Source organism: Clupea harengus, chromosome 15 (assembly GCF_900700415.2).
Source record: "Clupea harengus chromosome 15, Ch_v2.0.2, whole genome shotgun sequence".
Taxonomy (NCBI): domain Eukaryota; kingdom Metazoa; phylum Chordata; class Actinopteri; order Clupeiformes; family Clupeidae; genus Clupea; species Clupea harengus.
The window spans coordinates 24,157,543-24,181,357 of record NC_045166.1 but is presented as its reverse complement, the minus strand read 5'-3'; the positions used below and the strand labels follow the sequence as shown (position 1 = coordinate 24,181,357).

At 45.8% G+C, this 23,815-nt stretch overlaps 1 protein-coding gene across 1 annotated transcript in view; it reads left to right on the top strand.

Annotated features, from left to right (window-relative positions):
* Positions 1–23,815, top strand: part of lama2 (laminin, alpha 2) — a 102,054-nt gene that overhangs the window by 71,776 nt on the left and 6,463 nt on the right. The window contains 23 exon segments of the mRNA XM_042709885.1: positions 1,243–1,405; positions 3,746–3,956; positions 4,654–4,770; positions 5,320–5,483; positions 6,565–6,703; positions 8,205–8,307; positions 8,444–8,560; positions 9,406–9,588; positions 9,931–9,936; positions 10,827–10,981; positions 11,659–11,802; positions 12,791–12,924; positions 13,132–13,291; positions 13,440–13,564; positions 13,799–13,961; positions 14,207–14,351; positions 15,125–15,260; positions 15,895–15,906; positions 16,501–16,621; positions 18,338–18,520; positions 20,844–20,992; positions 21,357–21,533; positions 23,397–23,583. Of these exon segments, the coding sequence (XP_042565819.1) occupies positions 1,243–1,405; positions 3,746–3,956; positions 4,654–4,770; positions 5,320–5,483; positions 6,565–6,703; positions 8,205–8,307; positions 8,444–8,560; positions 9,406–9,588; positions 9,931–9,936; positions 10,827–10,981; positions 11,659–11,802; positions 12,791–12,924; positions 13,132–13,291; positions 13,440–13,564; positions 13,799–13,961; positions 14,207–14,351; positions 15,125–15,260; positions 15,895–15,906; positions 16,501–16,621; positions 18,338–18,520; positions 20,844–20,992; positions 21,357–21,533; positions 23,397–23,583 (3,194 nt within the window).

Below are 23,815 nucleotides of genomic sequence, written 5' to 3'. Positions count from 1 at the left end.
TCCTCGGGAATTTAAGGAATGCATCTAATTATGCTTCATTTTAAATTCCAATTTCACAATTTATATTTAAATTAGAATCCGGCAAGCAACTTGCAACTTTTTTTTTTTCACTTGTGTTTTTTTTTTTTTCTCCTTCGCACAGCCGCCTTTGAACTGATTGGGTTTTGATTTCAAAGCGCCAAATTAATTTGATTAGAGTGCGTTAGTCTGCCAAGCAGAATTTGAATTTCTTTGAATCCACCTGAAAGAATGCCAGACAACTGAGAAGGCGAGAGAATCACCAAATGACACGCAACGGGAAGAAAGAGAGGGAGAAAGCCGATGAAGAAGAAGAAGAGGTAGAATGGGAGAAGAAAGGATGAAGGAGAAAAGTGCCGCATTTCTTCTTTTGTCGAGCCGTGCTTTGTTCCACTTGCCTTTGAGCTCATCAGATCAGCGGCTCGGCTCGGCTTCGCTGTTGCGCTGCACAAAGGCCTGGCTGCCTGGAAAATGGGACCTCTGTACCCCCCCCCCCCACACACACACACACACACACACACACCAACACACACACACACACACACTCAAGTTCACAAGTGGCCCTTGAGAAGAGGCTGTCAAGGCCGGGGGCCGAGAGTAAAATGAAGTGAGCGCAGTTCCGTCTGCGCCGCGGCCCTAGAGAACCACGCCAGAACCACGACGCGCGTTCCGCCGCCTCAGATCTGAGACAGCGCAAAGTGTGTCGGCTCGCTGGAACGCAAAGTACAGGCGCCTGCCAGAGTATAATTAGAGGGAAATCGAGGACTTCAGATGTGGATGGTCTTAATGATATGCACCATCCTCATCAAAACAGTTCTGGGGGAGCATCTCCTTACTGTCTCGGTCTCTTTCTCTCACTGTCTCAGTTTGTCTCTGTCTCTTTCTCTCACTGTCTCAGTTTGTCTCTGTCTCTTTCTCTCACTGTCTTAGTCTGTCTCTGTCTCTTTCTCTCGTAAATTACAACTAACCAACCAGTATCATAGATTCAGCCCCGGGTGATGTTGTGTATGTAATAATTGTGGTTGTGTAGTGACACAATGGGAAGGTTAGTATGTGTCTGTAATCATATCGGGGATCTGATGTATGACAGGTTAAGTGTTAGTTATTGTGTATAATGAGTTTTCTTTACTGACATTGCTGGTGTACATGTCTTGCATATACGTTCATATACATACTGTGTGTGTGTGTGTGTGTGTGTGTGTGTGTGTGTGTGTGTGTGTATAGCTCTGCAAGATAAAGCTCAAGAGTTAAACGCTACCCTGGCCCGTCGTGACGGCGCACCTGAGAAGAGTCTGAACGAGATGCAGAGCGAGATTAAGGCCATGCTGGCCGAGATGCGCAAACTCCAGCTCTCCGGCAAGAAGGTGATCGCCGACGACGAGCTCAGGTAGGACCCAGCACTCCTGCACTCCTGCCATGCACACGTCAGACACACTCATACACAACTCTGAACACGCTATACATCCACGATTCTATACACTCTATACATTAAACGCACAGAACAAACCTCCAGCGTATTTCCCACCAAGCACAGTAGCAGCCCCAAACATAACGTACATATCTACCCACTCAAAACTCACAAACGTGCTCAGTTTACCCACAATCATGCTCAGTGTACCCCCCCCCCAAACCACAAAAAATGTATGGTACACACTCCAAAACCACCTGCTCATAAACTTACTTAACACATCAAACACTTTCACACACCCATGGATACTTAAAAGGCGCGCAACCATCCCAGAAATACACACTGAAGCACTCATCCCAGATGATTTCATATGAATCCATTCTGGATAAGATCTTCATCTCAACCTATTAGATGACTTAATCCATTTAGCTTTCCGTGTGCCTTACATTAGAGTGTGTAGCCCCTCAGTGCTGACTCAGCTTCAGATTCATGAGTTCAACATAGAAGTGTCATATAGCTATAACATGTCCGTAACTGTGGAATTTTAATGGATAAGGACTCCTAGCGCTATTTATAACCATGTAGAGCTAGCTAGATCGTGAGTGGGATTTTAGATGCTGGACACCGTTCTTGGATGGTCTTATGTCTGGAACGTCTTACAAGAACCAATAAAGTAACCTTCTTGAGTCTGCTGAAGATTAAGAAAACTGTAGCCTTGGCTGGTTTGATGGTTTTGTTTTTTGTTGTTGTGCTGGAGGGAGTGAGCGACTTTTCCTGGGAGACCAGCCCTTCTTAAAAAAAACGTGTTTTGTGTTTTGAACCTCGCTGTGCTGATTTGTGACCAGCTCAGACCAGCTATACTTCACTGGTGGGGGCATTCACCTGGCAAAGATCAGTATTCAGACAGCATTACTGTGCTTTCACCACGAAGGACCAGGGCTGCTCGGTGGAAAGAAATGCACATTCCACGAGCAGGCATGCTTTGTTAAGCAGGAAAAGAATCAAAGCTGTGGTTCCTTTGCTATGGAGTCCACTCCCAAATCCATGACCTAGGTTTAATCCCCCTTCTGAATGGCGTCTGTCACTTAACATCAACCTTAACCATCAGCTGAGATGGTGGTAAGTTTCGTCTCATTGGCACACAAGATATCAAAACCTATTATGCACAATAATATAGAGATGATTTATAATGCCCTACACTGTAAGCGGTGTGTCATAATACATAACTAAACTACTCTCTTAGAAAATGAATGTGTTCTTAAGCGCTTAGGTCTACAATTTCGTAAGCGTTTATCATGTTTATCATTATTTCGCAGAATATTTGTTCTCCCACTAAAAACATTTTGTGGTTGAATGCACTGCAACCAAATGAAGAGACGTGTTTTTCTTCCTGATGTAAAAATCTTAATGAACTAATTAAAAGTTGCCTGAGGTGAGCACGAGGAATAATATTCCCTCTAATCAAATTAGAGCTGAAATGGAATCCTTTGAAAGGAGCCTCTGAAGGCCAAAGAGAGCCATCTAGTGGCCAAAGAGTAGAATTATCAGAAAAGGGGAATTGACTGGACCCTTCATTGTTTATCACAGAGCAGATGTGCACTCTCTGTTCTAGCACAGATTGTACCGAGCTCCTTTGAATGAACTCCTTATGTTTACTCTGACTTTCATTCATTTGACAGAAGGCACTTGCACACAAGTGAGTAAGAGTCCAGTACAATCAAATACTCCTTAGCTCCTACATACATTTGAATGATATCAACATCACCCTCCTCTGTCACAGGAAATCATGTAGGGAAGGTAAACACTTACATGTGTTCATGTGAATCTATCTGTGTGAGCGTGAGTAGTTGTCCTACAGTATAGTGTAGCCTGGAAGATTGCATATGTTTAAGTCAGGAAGTGAGGGGGGCGGGGGTCGTTGCCTGGAATGTGAGCTGTCTTGCTGTTTTGTTTTAAGTCTGAGGGTGTAGCACATGTGGAAAGTTGTGGTGTTAGGTTATAGGTGTTGAAAACCAGTTCAATAATCTCTCCCTATCGCTCTCTCTCTCTCTCTCTCTCTCTCTCTCTCTCTCTCTACCTCTCTCTCCCCCTCTCTCTCTCCCTATGTCTCTCTCTCTCTCTCTGTCCCTCTCTCTCTCCCTATCTCTCTCTCTCTCTCCCTATCTCTTTCTCTCTCCCTCTTTCTCTCTCCCTGTCTCTCTCTCTCTCTCTCTCCCTGTCTCTCTCTCTCTCTCTCTCTCTCTCTCTGTCTCCCTATCTCTCCCTCTCTCTGTCTCTCTCTCTCTCTCTCTCTCTCTCTCTCTCTCTCTGTCTCTGCAGTGCTGCTGAGGCCCTCTATCAGAAGGTCAAGCGTCTGTTCGGGGACCCCCACCAGGCCACGGAGGACCTGAAGAGCGAGGTGACGGGCAAGATGGCCGACCACCACCACAAGCTCAACGACACCCAAGAGCTGCTCAACGAGGCCCAGGACAAGATCCGGGAGGCCGGGGCGAAGTCTGACGCCAACCAGAGCAAACTAGACGCCCTGCAGGTGAGACAAAGGCTGGACACACACAAGCGTATTTGATGTATGTGATGTGCCTGAATATAGAAGTGGACATTCTCATCACAGTGATTGACAAAGCCCTCAGTTGCCTAGGCACTGAATAAGCATACATAGGCTCTTAAGTGTAAACTGCATATTTACCTGTAAAATGTTTTACTTTAAACTTTGAGAATATTTGACTTTGGCCTGGTAACTACATAGTTGGCCTACATACAGCACATTGTCCTCGCAAGAGTTGCCTCAAATCCCACATACCTGTATGGCATTTGGAACCCTAAATGCAGTTGCCACGACAGATCTCACTATAACAATGTGTGTGTGTGTGTGTGTGTGTGTGTGTGTGTGTGTGTGTGTGATGTGTGTGTGTGTGTGTGTCTGTGATGTGTGTGTGTGTGTGTGTGTGTGTGTGTGTGTGTGTCTGTGATGTGTGTGTGTGTGTGTGTGTGTGATGTGTGTGTGTGTGTGTGTGTGTGTGTGTGTGTGTGTGAGTGTGTGTGTGTGATGTGTGTGTGTGTGTGTGTGTCTGTGATGTGTGTGTGTGTGTGTGTGTGTGTCTGTGATGTGTGTGTGTGTGTGTGTGTGTGTGTGTGATGTGTGTGTGTGTGTGTGTGTGTGTGTGTGTCTGTGATGTGTGTGTGTGTGTGTGTGTGTGTGTGTGTGTGTGTGTTATGTGTTGACGCAGCGTAAGAACAAGGCTGTGCTTGCCGGGAAGAAGGCCACTGAAGTGGTGCTGGACGAGGGCGAGCACCTGCTGGACGAGGCCAACCTGCTCTCCGACAACCTAAACCAGGAGGTCGAGGTGTGTGTGTGTGTGTGTGTGTGTGTGTGCCCACCCGCCTTTCCTTCCCGCTCACTCTAAATGGCCATCATCTCTGGAGTCTGGCTGACTCACGCTGGAAATATTAGCGTCTTGTGTACTCTGTGAGTCAGGCTGCCTGTAGCGTTTCCATGAGACTCTGGGGGTCTTTCAGGATAATAATCAAAAACTAATACCAGCAGCAACAATCACTGACTCAGAGCGATGATGATTCACAGCACATCAGCCTAGGCTACAGCAATGGACAGTAATGCTCTAACTACTAGCATCGCTAGTAAGAACAGGCTACATCTGTTTCTGTTGGACATGAAACTTAAACTCTCAGGCCTTCTTATCCCCCTGCACAAAGTGGGCAAGATCAATACAGACCAGGCAGGGGTCTTAACAGTAATAATGACCTTAATCAGTAACTAATATAAGTAATAAATAACATTTATTCACTTGTTGAGAAATGTGAGTGTGCACTGAGAGCTGTTGTGTTCTGAATGCATGTTTGACTGTCCACGGCTCCATGTGTTTCCATTTGTTTAGGATCTGGACTCCATGAGCCGGGAGCTCGGCCCACTGCATGACCAGCTGGACTACAGGGTGAGCCGCCTGACCAGCGGCCTGAGTGACAACACACTGCCAGACCTGCTGCTGAGGGCCGAGGGCCACGCCGCAGAGCTCAACGAGTCTGCCGCTATACTGGACGGGTAGGATTTGTGTGTGTGTGTGTGTGTGTGTGTCGGTGTGTGTGTGTGTGTGTGTGTGTGTGTTTGTGTGTGTGTGTGTGTGTGTGTGTGTGTGTGTGTGTGTGTCGGTGTGTGTTTGTGTGTGTCGGTGTGTGTGTGTGTGTGTGTGTGTCTGTGTGTGTGTGTGTGTGTGTGTGTGTGTGTGTGTCGGTGTGTGTGTGTGTGTGTGTGTGTGTGTGAGACAGAGTGAGTGAGAGAGAGAGGGAGGGAGAGAGAGAAAAATGGGAGGGTGAGTCCAACTAAATGAGTTCCCTGCCCTGCAGACGTAGAGCACACCGCTTCTCAAATCCAGATCCAATCAGATCCATTATCCCTATGAGGAGCAGGCCCACAACGTCTCGTTCAGACTCTTCTAACAATGAGTTATCCTTTCCCAAATTACTACTGTCATCATTCATATTCTACATTTTAGGACACATTTTTTGGAAAGAGAAGTGCGACAGGTTATAAATAATTCACTGCTCCCCCCCAATGCTAGTATTTCTGCTGAGAGCATATTGAGCACTTTTAGTTTGTTCAAGTCTTTAAAAAAAAAAGGTGCTGAGTAGAATGTCAGAAAACACAATTCAGGGTAGTCCGTTCGGAAGAATCATTTCCCAAAGAGATCGTTTCAGTTTGTTTCAGCGGCATTTCACTGAATTTCTAACTTCCCCTCCAGCACACTGAAGCTGGGCTTCACCTGAGGGGTTCGTGAAGAAGGAACAATACAAAATAATTTAACAACACGTAACGTTCTTCAGGGCATCATGGGAGAGCAGGAGGGCTCTTTGTGTTGGGAGCTATAATATCACCTGCAGCAACAATAGCGTGTGTGTGTGTGTGTGTGTGTGTGTGTGTGTGTGTCTGTGTGTGTGTGTGTGTGTGTCTGTGTCTGTGTCTGTGTCTGTGTCTGTGTCTGTGTCTGTGTGTGTGTGTGTGTGTGTGTGTGTGTGTGTGTTCCATCCACACACACCCATGCTCATCCTACCAAACACACACACGCTTATGTTATCTACTGAGGGGGATGCTGATTCCAGTGGTCCACCACGTCTCTCCTTCACAGCATCCTGGCAGACGCTAAGAACCTTTCCTTCAATGCCACAGCGGCCTTCAACGCCTACAGCAACATCAAAGAATTCATCGAGGAGGCAGACAGGGTCGCCAAAGAAGCCAAGGCACGGGGGACAGAAGCCGTGCAGTTGGTGAGACACACACACACACGCGCGCGTAAAGGTTCTAGGCATGAGACCTGACTGATTGAGGTGAAGGCGGTGACATCTTCCCTAAGTCTATTGAGAATGATGTTCTGATGTTTTGATGTTCTGACACATGCACACACACACACACACACACACGCACGCACACACACACACACACACACACATGCAAGCTGTTTAGACACACACACAAATACACATTCACAAGATACGCAAAAAGTGTCATCCTCTCACACCCATGCCATCATACCGAAGCACCCATACCTCTATGAAAATACACACACTGTTTTAGTCTTCCTCTTTGACACACACACGCACACACACACGCACACACACACGCACACACACACGCACACACACACACACACACGCACACACACACACACACACACAAGGTGAAGGAGGAGACATCTTCCCTACTGGAAGATCCAATACAAAGAATGAATTACTTTTGCCCTGACACATGCATACACACACATGCACACAAAGAAACACACACACAAGCAGGACATGAACATGTACACGCACAGCTGTTTAGACTCACACACACATCCCCATCCACACAAACACACGACACATGGTTTGAGGCAGCCACACAAAAACTCAATCCCAATTCCTCTCACACCTATGGCATCACACTGTGCTGTTTAACACACATACCTCTATGCAGATTCAAACACTGTTTTCTTCTTTTACTTTGATACATGCACACACACATACGCACACACACACACACACACACACATACACACACACACACACACACACACACCCTTCAACTGCTTAATGTGTCGAACAGCAGTGATTCGGGTTCCCAAACCTCTGGCGCTTTTTTATTCAGTTCCATTTGTCGCGCACCAGAGATCAAAGTCCCCTCTCTGCTCCGTCCCCACCATTATCACTCCTCTCCCTCCCTCCCTCCCTCTCTCGCTCCCTCCCTCCTTCCCTCGCTCTAGCCGCAGAAGCCAGTGGAGGTGAGCGGAAATCTCTTTTCTCTCCCTCTGTCGCTCTTTTGTCTTTCATTTCCTTTCTTTTCCCCTGCTTCTCTGACTCCTCATCCTTTTCTCGCTCACTCTCTCGTTTATTCCCCATGGAGTAAAAATCAGGGGCTAGGGATGTTAAAAGAAAACGTTTGTCCCCTTTGATACTAAATCTTTGCACACAACATATGTTATGGAAAAAAGCCTAGCTAGCCGCATGTTACAAACGCAAAAAAAAGACTACACACACATCTATAGGAATGAAACATCTGAAATGTAAATATTCGGACCAAAAGGCTTGTTTATTTTGCAGATAAACGGTGAAAGTGTAGCTTAGTTACTTGTGCTGAAGGACATTAAAATGATATTTTATTTCATAAACATTTTGTGTGGTAAGTAGTACCTGTACAGTGACATTGTGTTCAGGTGTTCAAATATGAATGAATATGAATATATGAATGAATTGGACTAAATCGTGAATCTCATGTGCTGTATCTGACCCTTAGGCCACTGGACCTGAAGGCCCTGTGAAGGACCAGGCTCGGGGCTCTCTGCAGAAAAGCGACCGCCTATTGGACGAGGCCAAGAAGCTGGAGAACGACGTGAACGGTGGGACTGAGCTCCCCTCATTTCCATTTAATGGGGCCCTTGGATTTTCATTTCGCAGAGCATTTGAGCAGTTAAGTGTCCCACACAATACGTGCTTGTGGGAGAATTTGATATGAATTGCTGCCTTTTATTGCAGAGAATGGAGAAAACTTGAAGAATCTGAAAGGCAGGATGAAGGCGGCGGGTCTGAAGAACACCGGTCTGTTGAAAGACCTCAACGACACCCTAGGAATGCTGGGTACTATCCCTAACGGTGAGTCTCAACTCAGCTTTATTGAAAAGTATGTCTGTGTGTGTGTGTGTGTGTGGGTGGGTGAGTGAGTGTGTGTGTGTGTGTGAGTGTGTGTGAGAGAGAGTGCGCAAGTTCATTTGTGTGGGTGTGCGTTTATGTGACAGCCGGTCGATACAGCGCTGGCTCCTGTAAAGTCTGAAACCAGCGCTTCTGTTCTGACAGAAGTCAAAAGGGGCTCTCGTGTCCGGGGTTAAACTCGGAAGACTCTGAGAGCAAACCGGTCGCTATGACAACCCGCTGGGATGCAGGGCTCATCACGAGTTGTGCCCCCGACACTCCTCCGAAGCATCTCTGTGGCTCAGACACCACGTAGAGTCTAGACAGGCAGGGCGCGGAGGAGCACGGCCAGACACTCAGAGCAAATCAAGCGATGTTGTGAGACCGCACACAAGGGAACAGAGAGATCATGAGCACCAGCAACATCAGGGCCACAGGTTCACAGCTCAGGCAGCAACAAAACCACATCCCCAAACCTCAAGTTGCTTCCAATAAAAGTGTTTTGTTGAATGTCTACTGGTGCAGAGACATTGAGAAATGAGAATATGTTGTTATATTCATTTAACTTAACTGTAACTAATTTAATTTATATGAAGTTTTGCATCGTCAGCCGAATGACTGTGTACTGCAAAGAGGCAAAAACATTTTTGAGGTATTCAAGAGCGATTCATATATTTATTTGTATCAATAACAACTATAATTCTTATTTCTAAGGATTGGTTTTTTTTACAAGGGGAGAACTCTTTATTTGAATGTTTTTTGTTTTACTGTTACGGGCCTGTGTTAAAAAGTCTATGTGTGCTCATCAGATACGGCGAAGATAATCCAGGCCACCAAGGAGAAGGCGGGCGAGGCCAACGAGACGGCCAATGACGTGTTAGCGCGCCTCCGCGACATGAACGTCAACCTGATGGGCATCCAGCGGAACTACAGCAAGCTGGCCGACGACGTCAGCAAGGCCAACAACATGATCCAGGACCCCGACAAAAACAGTACGGATATCTGTCTGTCCCTGTTCACTCAGTGTTTGGTTGTCTAATTGCAAGGGGTTCTATGCGCATGACCGTAATACCCAACAGTATTGTCAAAGCACAACACTCGCTTAGTTCTGACATTATGTGTCTCTCTCTCTGTCTCTTTCTGTTTATGTATATATCTGTGTTTGAAATTGGCGCATTAACAGAATACAATGTAAATGGCAATCATCAGCTCACACATTGTATTGTAGTTTTTTTTTGCAGTGTTTCACATTTGTAATGGTGTCTCTTGGTTTTTTTTTTTGTCCCCTCCCCTATCCTTGTTTTTGTTCCCCTGTGTCTTTTGAACATTCCCAGCGATAAGTACGTATACTTTCACATTTGGTTTGTTTATGCTCCCTGCCGCGTCGCCTCAAGTTAACCCCCAGCTTCCTCTTCCAGCTCAGGCTGATGCATGTGGGCTTCATCAGCCCTGCATATGCTTCTTCTGTTTCTTTTCTCAATCCCTTTTTCTTTCTCTCTTTCGCTCACTCACTCTCTCTCTCTCAATTTCTTATTCTGCCTTTTCTCTCTTCCTCTCACTCTCTCTCCTTCTCCTAATCCCTTGCTCTGTCTCTTTCTCTGCCTCTCTCTCTCTCTCTCTCTCTCTCTCTCTCTTTCAATGCTCTTGTTCCTGTCTGTCTCCTGTCTGTAACTGTCTCTCCGTTTTCACTTCAACAGGATTAGGAGCAGTTGCTGAAAGCTTCACTAAGCGTGTTATCCTAATGTGCGCTTTCAAGTAAAAAAAAAAAAAAGAAAAGAAATGATTATGCTAATTGTGAATGCATAGTGAGCCTTTTACTTGTCGTCTTGTCCTTTGGATTTTTGTCTCTACTTTGAATGCAGCTAAATACGTTATTAAGACATGGCTTATGTTCTATTGCTGCTGTTTATCTCCGCGGCTTGCTCTTTCGCTCTTTTGCTCTCTCCTTCTTCCTTTTTCTAATTCTGTCTTTCTCTCTCTCTCTCTCTGCTTATTACTGGTGTTGCTGGTCTGTTGTTAGAAACGTTCTGTTATGGTGGCAAAGGCAACTTTGTCCTCTTGTGATGGTCAGCCACCTGTACAGCCACTGCTTCTTATCTCACTGTCATTTCCTCCCTCTATCCCTGTGTGTGTGGTATGTGTTTGTTTGTCTTTATCTACGTGTGTGTGTGTGTGTGTGTGTGTGTGTGTGTGTGTGTGTGTGTGTGTGTGTGTGTGTGTGTGTGTGTAGTTCATGCAGCGGGGGCTAAAGTCAGGGATCTGGAGAACGAGGCGGACCGTCTGCTGGAGAAGCTGAAGCCAATGAAGGAGCTGCAGGACAACCTGAAGAAGAACATCTCACAGATCAAAGAGCTCATCAACCAGGCCCGCAAGCAGGCCAACTCAGTGAGTCACACACACACACACACACACCAACTCACAGTGTCATTAAAACCTACACACACACACACACACCTTTGCACACCCACTCACACCTATTTATCTTCACACACACACACACACACACGCACGCGTAGACAAACAAACAGGCGCCCACTGTGACCCAACACCTGCAGCATTACAAATGCACACACACAGACACACACACACACACACACACACACACACACACACACAGACACACAGAGTCAGGCCAATCCTGTGAGTATCATACCAATGTCCCTGCATAGACCTCTTTTTCCATACACACACAACCAGCTATGCAAAGAGGCCAGCTGGTTCTTAGTTTATGTTACACTAGATGCCAAAACATTACGTTGAAACATCTTCTTTAATGCATTCCTCAAAATATAGATGTTATGTCAACAAACTTGTAGCATAAAATATGCAAGCATCAATAATCATCAGTCACAATTACTCAAGTTCACTCCCCCTCAATGAAAATATAAATATTTTATCCAGCAGATTATTAACTATTGAACAGAAGCTTCATACATTATACATATCTTAAGATTGATATCTTAAGGACACGACTCAATCCTTGACTCTGTCCTTTTGTTTTCCCATGTGTCTCTCTCTCTCTCTCTCTCTCTCTCTCTCTCTCCCTGTCTTCTGTCCTCCAGATCAAAGTGTCCGTGTCCTCCGGTGGAGACTGTATCCGTGCCTACCGGCCCGACATCAAGAAGGGCAGCTACAACACCATCGTCCTCAACGTCAAGACCACCACGGCGGACAACCTGCTCTTCTACCTGGGCAGCGCCAAATATGTGAGTCCTGAATCCTCTGGAGCCTCAGAGGGGAGACTCTCTTTGAGAACCAAAGGCTTTCATGATTAATGGACCAAACGCGTCTGTATTGGGCTGTGGAAATGTGGAGCAGAGCAGATAGGGTTCCACTGCAGCATGTTAGCTTCTGGAGCAGAGAGCTAAGTAAACTCAGTGGTTCAGTTCCCTTGGAGCTAAAACTCTCCAAAACAATCAGTGCATCTTGCTGTGCACAAAAGCATGTATTGAATGATATATAGAAAATCAATTATGAAATGATATTATATGAAATTGGTATCAGCCTGGTCAGTAAACATATAGCCGGGAAGAATAAACAGTGCCATTGATTTAGCTTGGTGTTTTATCCTTCCTCAAGCAAAGAATGCTCAGCACACACCCCACTGGACGAATTAGAAATAATTCTCCCTGTCTTCATTTTCTTCAATCACGCGATAAACACCAATTACCCTCGACTGAGAAAGCAAATAATGATAGTGTTATTACTTCTCATGCGTGTGCCTGCCCCCCCCCCCCCCCCCCCCCCCGCCGGGAGGAGCATGTGATATTAGCCCTTGTGCGGCAGGGGTGGCGGCAGGCACGGCAATTAGCCACCGAGGCTCCGGAGCAGAGCGTCTCATCTGGCTCCGCCGCCGTGGCTGATTTCCCAGTGGAAATCAGAGGTCCTGTTGCTCCTCTTCATTTCCCCGCGACTCGACTCGACTCGACTCGACGCGACGCTCGTCTTTGTCTTTGTCTTTTACTCCGACGGTGGAGTTGCCTGCACCCCCCCCCTTCTCCTTGGGAGTTGGGGGGGGGTCATATTGCAGTGTGGGGGGGGGGGGGGTGGGTTAGGAGTGGGGAGAATGAGGGGAGGAGAGAAGAAAGGGAGATGTGATGATGATGATGATGATGGGCAATCAGGTCCGGCTCGGTGCACTGCGCCGGGCGCTGCGGAGTCTCATCTGCTTGTACGGTCGCTACTTCCTTCCAGGTGGACTTCCTGGCCATCGAGATGCGGAAGGGCAAGGTGAACTTCCTGTGGGACGTGGGCTCGGGAGTGGGCCGGGTGGAGTACGCCGACCTGGCCATCAACGACGGCAACTGGCACCGCATCGAGGCCACGCGGTGAGAACACAGTGCCACTCTCGTAAAAAAAAAAAAACACATAACTCTGCAACACGTGTGCCATATGCTTAGAGGAGTTTAGGGAGTGGTGCATTTATCAGACCCAGAGATCTCTGCACACAATCCGGTGAAAGTGCATTGTAGGAGAGGGGTCCACAGGATGTTATTCAACTAAATCCTTGATTCTCTCCTCCATGCCTCGTCCAGGAGTGGCCTGAACGGCAGCATCTCTGTGCACCCCCTAGAAGGGCCCAGAGCGGGCATCCTCCCCACCTCCACCAGCGCACTCTCTCCACAGACTTACACTGTCCTGGATGTAGACCAGAACGCTTACCTGTTTGTCGGTGGCATCTTGGGCACAGTAAAGGTAGTGTGCATTTATAGGTCCTCCCTGGAGGCCAACATTTGATGGATGGATGGATGGATGGATGGATGGATGGATAGATGCATTATTGTTCGGTTGGTTTGATTGTTGTATGTTTATGTGTGTGTCTGTGTGTGTGTGTGCATTTCAGAAAGCAGACGCAGTGAAAACCACCACCTTCAATGGCTGCATGGGAGAGGCGTACCTGGACAAGAAACCCATCGGCCTGTGGAACTACAGAGACAGGGAGGGGGACTGCAAGGGATGTGCAGTGAGGTACCCACTCTGTTCAGCCTTCTGTCAAATAGAAAGATTACATATTTATGATGGAAGTCTGACTCTCTCTGTGTGTGTGTGTGTGTGTGTGTGTGTGTGTGTGTGTCGGTGTGTGTGTGTGTGTGTGTGTGTGTGTGTGTGTGTGTGTGTGTGTGTGCGCGTACGTGTGTGTGTGTGTGTGTGTGTGTGTGTGTGTGTGTGTGTGTGTGTGTGTGTGTGTGTGTGTGTGTACAGTCCTCAGCCTGCTGATTCTGAGGGAACTGTACAGTTTGATGGAGAGGGCTATGCAGGAGTGAGTAAACCCACTCGCTGGAACCCCAACATCTCCACAGTGATGTTCAAGTTCCGTACCCTCTCTTCCAATGCACTGGTCATGTACCTTGCCACCAAAGACATGGTAAGAGACAGTCTACAGATTAGAACACCAACACACACACAAACACACCTATATACAGTATATGTGTATATATAGACACTCCCACACATTTAGCCTAACATGGCATGTAATACTCATTTAGACTTTTTGGTTCTTTTCTATCATTCATTCATTCTTTTACATCTTCAAACCTCTCACCAAGCAACTGTCTCTGTTTACTGTCTCTGTTTACTGTCTCTGTCCCATCACCACCCTCTCTGAGGCAGAAGGACTTCATGAGTGTGGAGCTGACTGACGGCCGGATGAAGGTCAGCTTCGACCTTGGCTCAGGCACCGGCTCAGTCACCACCACCAGGCGCTACAACGACGGCAAATGGAAGTCCTTCACCATGTCACGCAGCAAGAACCAAGGTATCCAACCACAATTCATCCCTTAATCTTCACCTGTACTTCATCTGCACTTTACACATATCTATATCACATCTGCACTAATCACCTTTATTGCTGCTCATGTTCTTACTGCTCATACCACTTATATCATACTGTATATACCATATTTATCTATATTTATATAACCATTTGCACATACTCTGCACTCTTCTACTTTGCACTTCTGGTTAGATGCTAACTGCATTTCGTTGCCTCAGTACCTGTACTCTGTGCAATGACAATAAAGTTGAATCTAATCTAATCTAATCTAATCTAATCCCTGTTAATGCGAGATGTGAACACAGCATTTCACACGTAGCACAGCACAAAAAGAAAGGTTTCAGTCTTCCATTCAGAGGTGTTTCTATATAACAGTTCTGTATGGCCTATACCCAGAACTAGTGCTTTGAAAGGGCTTTTCCACCAGCATCGTTTCCACCATCAGTGATGATGATCTCCTTGATGTTTTCTACCTCCTCACTGAGACCAGTGAGCAAAATCAGGTGTAGCAGCAGCTACAGCAGCTTTAGAGGACCTGTAGCCTATGTGTCCTCCTGTTCATCTAAGTATGAGGAACGAGTTCTCACAGTAGACCACCACCAGGTTTGCTGGCAGGTTTGCGCAAACAAATGCTACTATAAGCAGACATTAACCTTGGCAAGTAACTCCGGTGTATTTGGTCTTTGAAAACGGCGGTGTTCATGTATTTGGTTCGGGTTTTACTGTAAATAATCCTGCCCCATGTCATGCCTCAGGTACAGTGACTGTAGTAGACGTGGACAGTGGCGAAGAGGAAAGAGTGGATGTGTCCTCCAAAGGCAGCAGCTCCGGACTCAACCTAAAGGACGAACGGATCTACTTTGGCGGCTTACCTATCGTAGGCAATTACAGGTGAGTCTTGCACCGCTGGAAGTCTGTAGAAAAGACATTGAAAAGTGAAAAGAAAAGTAAAGAAAAGCAAAGTTCTTTCAAAAGTAAAACCTGCTACATGACCTCCAAAGTCCCTGTTTGACACTGTTTTGTTCAAACTTTAGGAGATTTTTTTTCCCTCTCCTCTCCTCTCCTCTCCTCTCTATCTCTTTTTCTAGGTCACTCTATTGTGTTCATTTCATGTGTGATGAAACATAAAAAGGAGGCTTAGCCCATTCACAGCTTAGACTGGGCCTTGACAAGCCCATTATTGCTGACCAAATGTTGTTTTTCTATCAGCCAAAGAATCTTTTGATTAGTAAGGTTGTGCTTCAGCACAGTCTTTTTTTTTTTTGCAGAGGCTAGGATAATGGAGTATTTTACCGTGTGCTTTAGTTTGTATGGAATGTATTTAGTTTTTTTTTCTTTCTCGCATCAAAGCAAAATAATTAACTAATGTGAATGCCTTTAAATGTCTTTGGTTTCTGGTACCTTAAAAAATATTGTCTTGTCAGAACTTGAAAGCTCAAGCCCAATCTCTCAGTAGTCTGTACCATTGTAGACATTTACTGAAAGTGGTTAATGTGAGCTGTTTTTTTCTGTTTTGCTCTTGCAGTATCAAGTCAAGGTAAAAGCAAAATTGTTACACACATTTTTTTGCATGTAGCGGATTAGCATATTAGCCACCATTCACTCTCTTATAGCTTTGCTGCTCCTCCCACAAGCAGCCACCCATTCACTCATGACGGTCACCTCCTCACAGTCACGCCTTCCTCCTGTTTTCTGGCTACCCGTGCTGGTCAGCAGAATCCTATCAGGGATCAGAATTGCAGAGAAAGCTGAAAATCTCAAAAATAAAATTCTGTTCCCATCTCTTCACAAAGTTAGCGAAGGGCAAACTTTTCTGGAGACCAGCACTGCTTCCACCTCTCTGCTTTTATAAGGCTTTCTTTCACCATCTGTTAATGATCTGCCTCTGCTCTAGCCAAGAAGCTTATCTCTCATTGCAGGACTGACGTTCTTGTAATGATATGGAAGTGTTGATGGAAGCTCTGATCAGACTTGCATTGTGGAATGAAAGAGTGATTCATTAATCAAAAATGTGCTAAAAATGACACCTTTCCCTGTACATTTTGATGGCATTGTACAGAAAGAAAGAAAGAAAGAAAGAAAGAAAGACACTGGTTGCCTACAGACTAATGCTCTCTGTCTTGTCCCTTAGGCCTGAGGTCACTACAAAGAGATTTGCAGGCTGCTTGAAAGACATAGAAGTTTCCAGAACGCCATACAATCTACTGAGCAGCCCTGATTACACTGGTCTGTCCAAGGGCTGTTCCATAGAGGTAAATACACTAATTGTTGTGCTTTATCCATATTTTGGTTGAGAGGTTATTAATTAAATACTTTAATAAATCTTTATTGAATTGTGCTTCTCATGTAAGAAGATTTTTTTTTTTTTTTTTTTTGTTCATTGGTGCTAATCCCAACCCTTGGACCTATCAAAGTGGGTGGCCTTTTTGTTTGCCTCCATCTTATAAAGATTATTTCTTTCTTTCTTCTTTTTTTTTGATTTTGTACATTAAAGAGTATATGATCATTTTGAAAATATGATTTAGCCCCTGTAATGTTTGTTAAATTTTCTTACATGGGCTCCCTAAAAAAAATGTGATCAGCTGCCAATGAATCAGTCAATCAGACATGAGCACATTGCAGTCTGTGAAGTTAACGCCGCTGTCTGGAGCGTCTAGACACAAGACATGGGCACAAGAGACACTCTGAAACATTTACGATGGCTAATAAAAACAGTGAAGACTGTAGAGTCAGCCCCTTTTTTCTTTTTCTTATTTTTTCTGTTTCATCTCCTCCATACCTTCTGAGCCATTTTATTTATTCATAAAGACAGCTGAAATATTTCACAGTGCCGAGACCAAACTTCCTGAATACGGGGAAGGCTTCATACAGTAGTAAAGCAAAACATGAGGTGGATGGAATTCAAATGCGAGAGTATCAAATACAGTATCAATGATGATACACCATCTTCTCCTTTTGTAGGAAGAATTATTGAATCAGATGCTCGTAACCTCGATGAGAAACACAAGGCTGGAGATCAGGCAAAGTGCTTAAGGGTGATATCGAGAAGCTTAACACATAGTACTTCTTTGACTGAGATTAATGAAGAATTGAAGTAGCAGCGGTAACTGTGCACATTCTGCATTCAGTACGTGTCTGGGTTACACGTCGGATCTGTGCTTCAAAGAAAAACAAAGACTCATTTTTTTGCTCGTAATTTTTCCAGATGCTATTGACTTTGAAATGACATTTAAATGGATTTTCAATGGATTCCAGGTTTCTTTGTGATAAATATAAACATTTAAACAGTGAACTGACAGTAAGTAGCAAAAGGGAAATATGAATACTGCGATTCCTGATTATGTGAATGTGACCTTGTTTACACACTGCATTAACATTTTTTTATCTAAGTACACACTTGGACTTAATGCACCCACTCTATCTTCATATGAGTTTTTCAATTAGTCTAGAGTACCCTTCTGTGTCTGATGTGTGCCTACTTGGACACATTTTAATGGATCAAAGGATTCTAAGTGAGTTATCGAGTCTCTGACTGAGTTACTAAATAGGTCCATTGTATATTGACTATGTATAGGTTCAGTGTATATAGTAGGTCCATTGTATATTGACTATGTATAGGTTCAGTGTATATAGTAGGTCCATTGTATATTGACTATGTATAGGTTCAGTGTATATAGTAGGTCCATTGTATATTGACTATGTATAGGTTCAGTGTATCTAGGTCCATTGTATATTGGGTTGTTTGGGTTCAGTGTATCTAGGTCCATTGTATATTGGGTTGTTTGGGTTTTCACTCTGCGTCTATGTGCCTTTATCTCCTAATTTTCCCTGTCTTAATACTAATATCCAAACTGTTCAGTCAATTTGAATCTGTCCAATCTATTCAGTCAGCCTCATCCCTGTTGGCAAGTCTTTGTCAGAAGAGAAGAGATTGTTTAACCGGTGCATTCCCTCTTTCTCCCACGCAGAACCTGCACACGGTCAGCTTCCCCAAGCCAGGCTTCATGGAGCTGCCGCCCGCCCCCTTCAGCGTGGGCACTGAGATCTCTCTCTCCTTCAACACCAAGAGCGACACGGGCATCATCCTCTACGGCAAGGGGGGCATCCCGCTCTTCCAGACGCCCAGGAGGAGGCGCAGACAGACGGGAGAGGTGAGACACATCTCCCCCGTCTCACTCAAAAACAGGGACCCCCATAACGGAGCAGCCTGTGGCACCAGTAGCTATAAGAATTGATGTACTGTATAACAAGGATGTGGACACATCAGTTCAGATGACATATTACTTTTTCACAAGTGAGGCCATAAACAGTTTAAATCCTAATTTGCTACAAGTGTAACAGCATTAGTGAGGGTTTAAAACACTAAAGGGCACTGCACAGCTAAAACTGTTTCCTCTACTTTGTGGAATCATAGGTCTTTTTTACGAATTGATAAAACTATAACTTTGGATATCCTCGATACAAGTTATCGATTACAGTGTCTGGTCCCGAGAAGCCTGAGGCGCACTGGGGAAAGCACTTGTGTAATGTATCCTGGAAGAATTTAATAGCAGAACGCTTAGGAGGCCCGGCATCAGGTAATTGAAAAAAGGGAGAGCGTCTCGGACCGAGACCGGTGTTGAAACACTCCCAGCACAATCGTAATCAACTCAGGAGGGCAAGGGAGCCGCCTTATTATGTGAACTCTAAAAGAGATTGATCGTACATGAACCATTGTAATAGCTTTTGCCCCTCAGCAAACAAGAAAGTATTTTTCCTTTTTTTTTGTGGTATTTTTCCTTTTCGTTTGGTCACCGAAGGCAGGGGGATCAGCGATCGTTTTAATTAAAATGTGCCTCGCTCAGTCCTTGTCAACGATGTCTTCATCCTCGCCGGTTTCTCTGTGAGAACCACTGGGGCCCCCAGCACATCAATTAGAGCCGGCCGCCCTGAGGAAATGATAGTGAGTTTAACCTCCGACTTCCTCCCGCGGAAGTGCCGTTAGTAAAAATAGATTACGTCCACAGCACTTTGATGGATAGCGTCCAATTTGCGATACCCCCCCTCCCCTCCTTCCCTTGGTGGGGTTCAGGCCGTCACCTTTTCTAGAAATCATTATCAGCCATAAATGAAGTGGATGTCAATTTCAGAGTGAGCCAGTGGATCTTTTTTTTTATTTTCGCTCCTAGCTTCTTGCTTTCGTGATGACCCCTCACCAAACCACGGTCCACACACCCCCTCCCCTGTCCCCTGTCCCCGTCCCCTCCACCTCTTTATTTATTCTGTCAGTTTGCACGTGAGGCAGTGGGGGATTTGTGTTGAATAGAAGTCGCCTAATCATCTAGGAGCAGGGTGGGTGGGTGGGTGGGTGGTAGGGGCTTGTCTGCTCTCGAGATGGCACCGTTCAGATGTAGCGCTACACACTTCCTCCGCGCTTGGGAGGTGCGTGTGTGTGTGCACGTTCAGGCGCCCGCACCGGCCCCCTCCCCGATTACTGGTGGTTTCATCAGTAGCTGCTGAGAGGCCTTCAGACATGCGCTAGCACGATGTGGTGGGGTGTGGCGCGGTAAGGCACGGCGGGCTGTCGTCTCTGTCAGGCGTCAGTACAGCTGTGAAAAATGGAAAATCTCTCACAGAGCCCTTGGGCTGTTCCCATATTTCAGACTCCAGTTAGCTGGATAACAGCACTATGCATCAGATGCCACGTCATGCGTAATGTTGACAAGCTGAATAGTTTGTTTTGTTTCCTAAAAATGTAACCTGTCACCTTCCAGGGAGGTCTAGAGATATGCTAGCTCATAAGCTCTAAATGGTGTAAATGTATAGGTTAAATAAGCATATTTAACATGAAAATACAGCTTTGAGCCATACATGTAATTGGTTTTGTACCCAATAGGTGATGGCTACAAGATTCTCATCACATGTCGATACAACTCAAATTTCAGTGGCTTTTTTAGTTGAAATGGTCTGTTTCAGGGTTTTTTTCTTCACAGTTTGCCAGTTCCATGGCTTCTCCCTCTATGTTTTCTTCTTCGGCCTTTATTCATTGTGAAACTATGATGGTGTGGGTGCATCTCTTTTCGAGACTTTTAAACCTTTCAAAGTTTGTTTGTGCACATCCTGAAGTATTCCTTGAGTAGTAAGTAAGTAAGTGGTAAGTAAGTTAAGTCTGCTCTGTGGTGACTATGTTCCCTGTCCTCCCTCCCTCCCTCCGTCCCTCCCTCCCTCCCTCCCTCCCTCCCTCCGTCCGTCCCTCCCTCCCTCCCTCCCTCCCTCTCTCCCTCCGTCCCTCCCTCCCTCCCTCCCTCCGTCCCTCCCTCCCTCCCTCCCTCCGTCCGTCCCTCCCGTCCCTCCCTCCCTCCCTCCCTCCGTCCCTCCCTCCCTCCCTCCCTCCTTCCGTCCCTCCCTCCCTCCGTCCCTCCGTCCCTCCCTCCCTCCGTCCGTCCCTCCCTCCGTCCCTCCCTCCCTCCCTCCCTCCGTCCGTCCCCGGTGCAGCCCTTCCTGTTGGTGCAGCTGAATAAAGGAGACCTGGAAGTGGTGGTGTTCACTGGCAGACAGAACCCACGCAAGATCGTCCGCACGCCTGACGAGGGCATCCTGCACGACGGGCGTGAGCACTCACTCCGCATCGAGAGGATTGGAGGGTGAGACTCGCTGCAGGTTTTGTGTCTTCATTTTCCAACTGGGTTCACGAGAGGTTGACTTAATATGAGGGTAACGTTTTCGATAGCTTATTGACTGTCCTTAAAGTACCATCAAAATGAAAAACTACTGAACATAACGCCCGCTCTACCCCAGCTTCATCATGACCATGTGTTCTCTAAGCAACTCTCTTCCAAGTTTCTCTTATTTTCCATTTCACACACATGCCAAAGCACACACACACACACACACACACACACACACACATGCCAAAGCACACACACACACACACACACACACACACACACACACACACACACACACACACACACAAACTCTCTAAACTCTTGGTCTCTCTTCCCTCAGTGCATTCTCCGTGCTGGTGGACGAGGAGCAGAGGCTGGAGCAGAACTTGCCTAACGGCCACCCTCTGAACATCGAGCGCCTCTTCGTCGGGGGGCTCCCACCAGACGTAGAGGCCAGCACCCATCAGCCCAACCTGCCCTTCGAGGGCTGCATCTGGAACCTTCTCGTCAACACTGTGTGAGTCTCACTCTCACCTGTCCCTACCCCATGGGGTCTGGGTTGTGTCTGTAAACACACCTGCTGCTGTTGAGTCTGTACCTGGTCTGTGACCGGACCAGCCTGGAACAGCACGGATTCAGATTAGCTGTACGTGGCTACGTTTGTTAGTAAGATGAAGTAAACATTCGGATACTCAAGCGAAGAGGCTTGTGACCATGACCACTTACTGAGAGGAGAGTCAAGCCCCTATACTAGAGACCGCTGGTTTAACACGTTGCCATCACCCCTCGCTTTCACTGGGTTAGACTGCTTCATATAAGTTATATATACCTCCAGGGATATAGTCCTTTAAGGGTTAATGGTTGTCTTCTACCATGGAGATGGATAGGACCTCATGTCTGGCGACAGGGCCAAGCACTTATTCCTGTCTCAGGTTGCCTTAGGTTTTGTAAGGAGAGCTGAGAATAACACTTGCTCCAAGATCTTGCAAGGGGAATATTTTTCATTTGATGTCCATCTGTTTAATGTTGGTATAATAGGGCCGTTTTTAAATGTTTTATAAACTTCAGGAAGAGCTTACTTTTGCCACAACTGATGAAGCATGTGAAGATGTCATATGAAACGGATACATTTTACATACGCTTTAGCCACCCTGCTTCTAATTTACTTGCAATTACCAAACATCTTCATCCCCAACCATATAGGACCATAATTGTGTAGACACAGCTGGGCAGTATAATTACCAGCTAAAACGTCATGACACGATAACAAGATGAAGTCTTACCTTCTCTTTAATAATTATGGATCTCAGCCATTAGCCAGTGCGCGCTCTCTCTCTCTCTCTCTCTCTCTCTCTCTCTCTCTCTCTCTCTCTCTCTCAGAGTTGAGTAAACTCAGAGGCCCTCTATTTAAATCAAAAGAGATGAGACTGTCCTCTGTGATGAGGCTGCCCATGTTTCAGTATTACAGTAATGTGATGGCAATACGCAGTGCTAAGGATGTTGGCATTAGCATTCATACAGATGGGTAAAACCCCGGTGTGGCAAGGCCATGGCCCTGGTCCAGCCTCAGAGATGGAAACTAAAAAAGTGTCTGAGACTTTTTCCCACACAACAAAACAACCGGAGCCATCGGAAAACAGATAGGTAGGGTTACTTTAAGTTGCCATGGAAATTATTTAGCTTGTATTTGTACAGAAAGAATATATATGGATAAATCCAAACTTAGCAAAAGAATCAAGGACACCGTTTCCAACAACTTCATGGCAGGTTTAAATGTTGTTTAACTTTTACGTGTACTCATGCGACCCATTGCTAAGCATCGTTTCTAGCATTAATGTTCTCTGTTTGTGGACATCCCTGATATTACAACTCCTACTGGAACAGAAGACAGAGGCTATTCCCCAGTGCTCAAGCTGGATGGTCCCGGTCTTTAATAGACAAAGACCAAGAAAGTAACAGCATAGAGGACTATTAGTCCATCACCGTGAGACTGTCTCTGAACTGTAGCTGAATTGGAAGGGAAAAGGAAGCCCCCCCCCATCCATTGATAACAAAAACAAGTGAAAGTATATGTTCAAAGACAGGTTGCTAAAGTGCGGATGCTTCCATGCTTTGCTTTACGAGAAAAAATAATGGTGCTTCTAATGGATGAAAACAAGGTGAATATTTTGGTTATGCTGTCACGAATAAGTACCATTTGGAATCAGTATACCCAAACATAAATGAGATAAATTGATAATTTATCTGGTTATAATTAATCTCATTAATCTGTTCTCAGCATACGCATCCATTAGAAGCAGTCCACCTGCGCATCCAGTGTTGGAGTAACGCAAAGCCTGCCTGGCGGCATCAGTAACCAATCACTTTTCATTTCTGTTAGTCCGGTGGACTTCTCCCAACCAGTGGCCTTCGAGAACGCTGAGATAGGGCAGTGCCCCAGCCTCGCCCCTCCGCCACCACTTGGCCCAGTACCTGAGGAAGAGGAGGAGGAGGAGGAAGAGGAGGAGGAGAAGCCAGGTCAACCCACACCAGCAGGACCCATTCTGCCACCTCCTGCACCATCTACCGTATGTCTGCCCCATGTGTAGGAGAGAAGCATGATGACAGAACACAATAGGAATGAAGGGAGATATAAAAAGTGATAAAAGATGAAGAGATAGTTGAGGTTCAGCTTAAACCTCATTCTTGCCCATGGGAGCGCCCAAGCTGTCTCATTGTGGAGTGCAGAGATAGAGAGTTGCAGAAAAGAAAGCGTTCGTCTTCCATTATGTGAGTCAGTCTGCCTCTCTGCTGACTCTG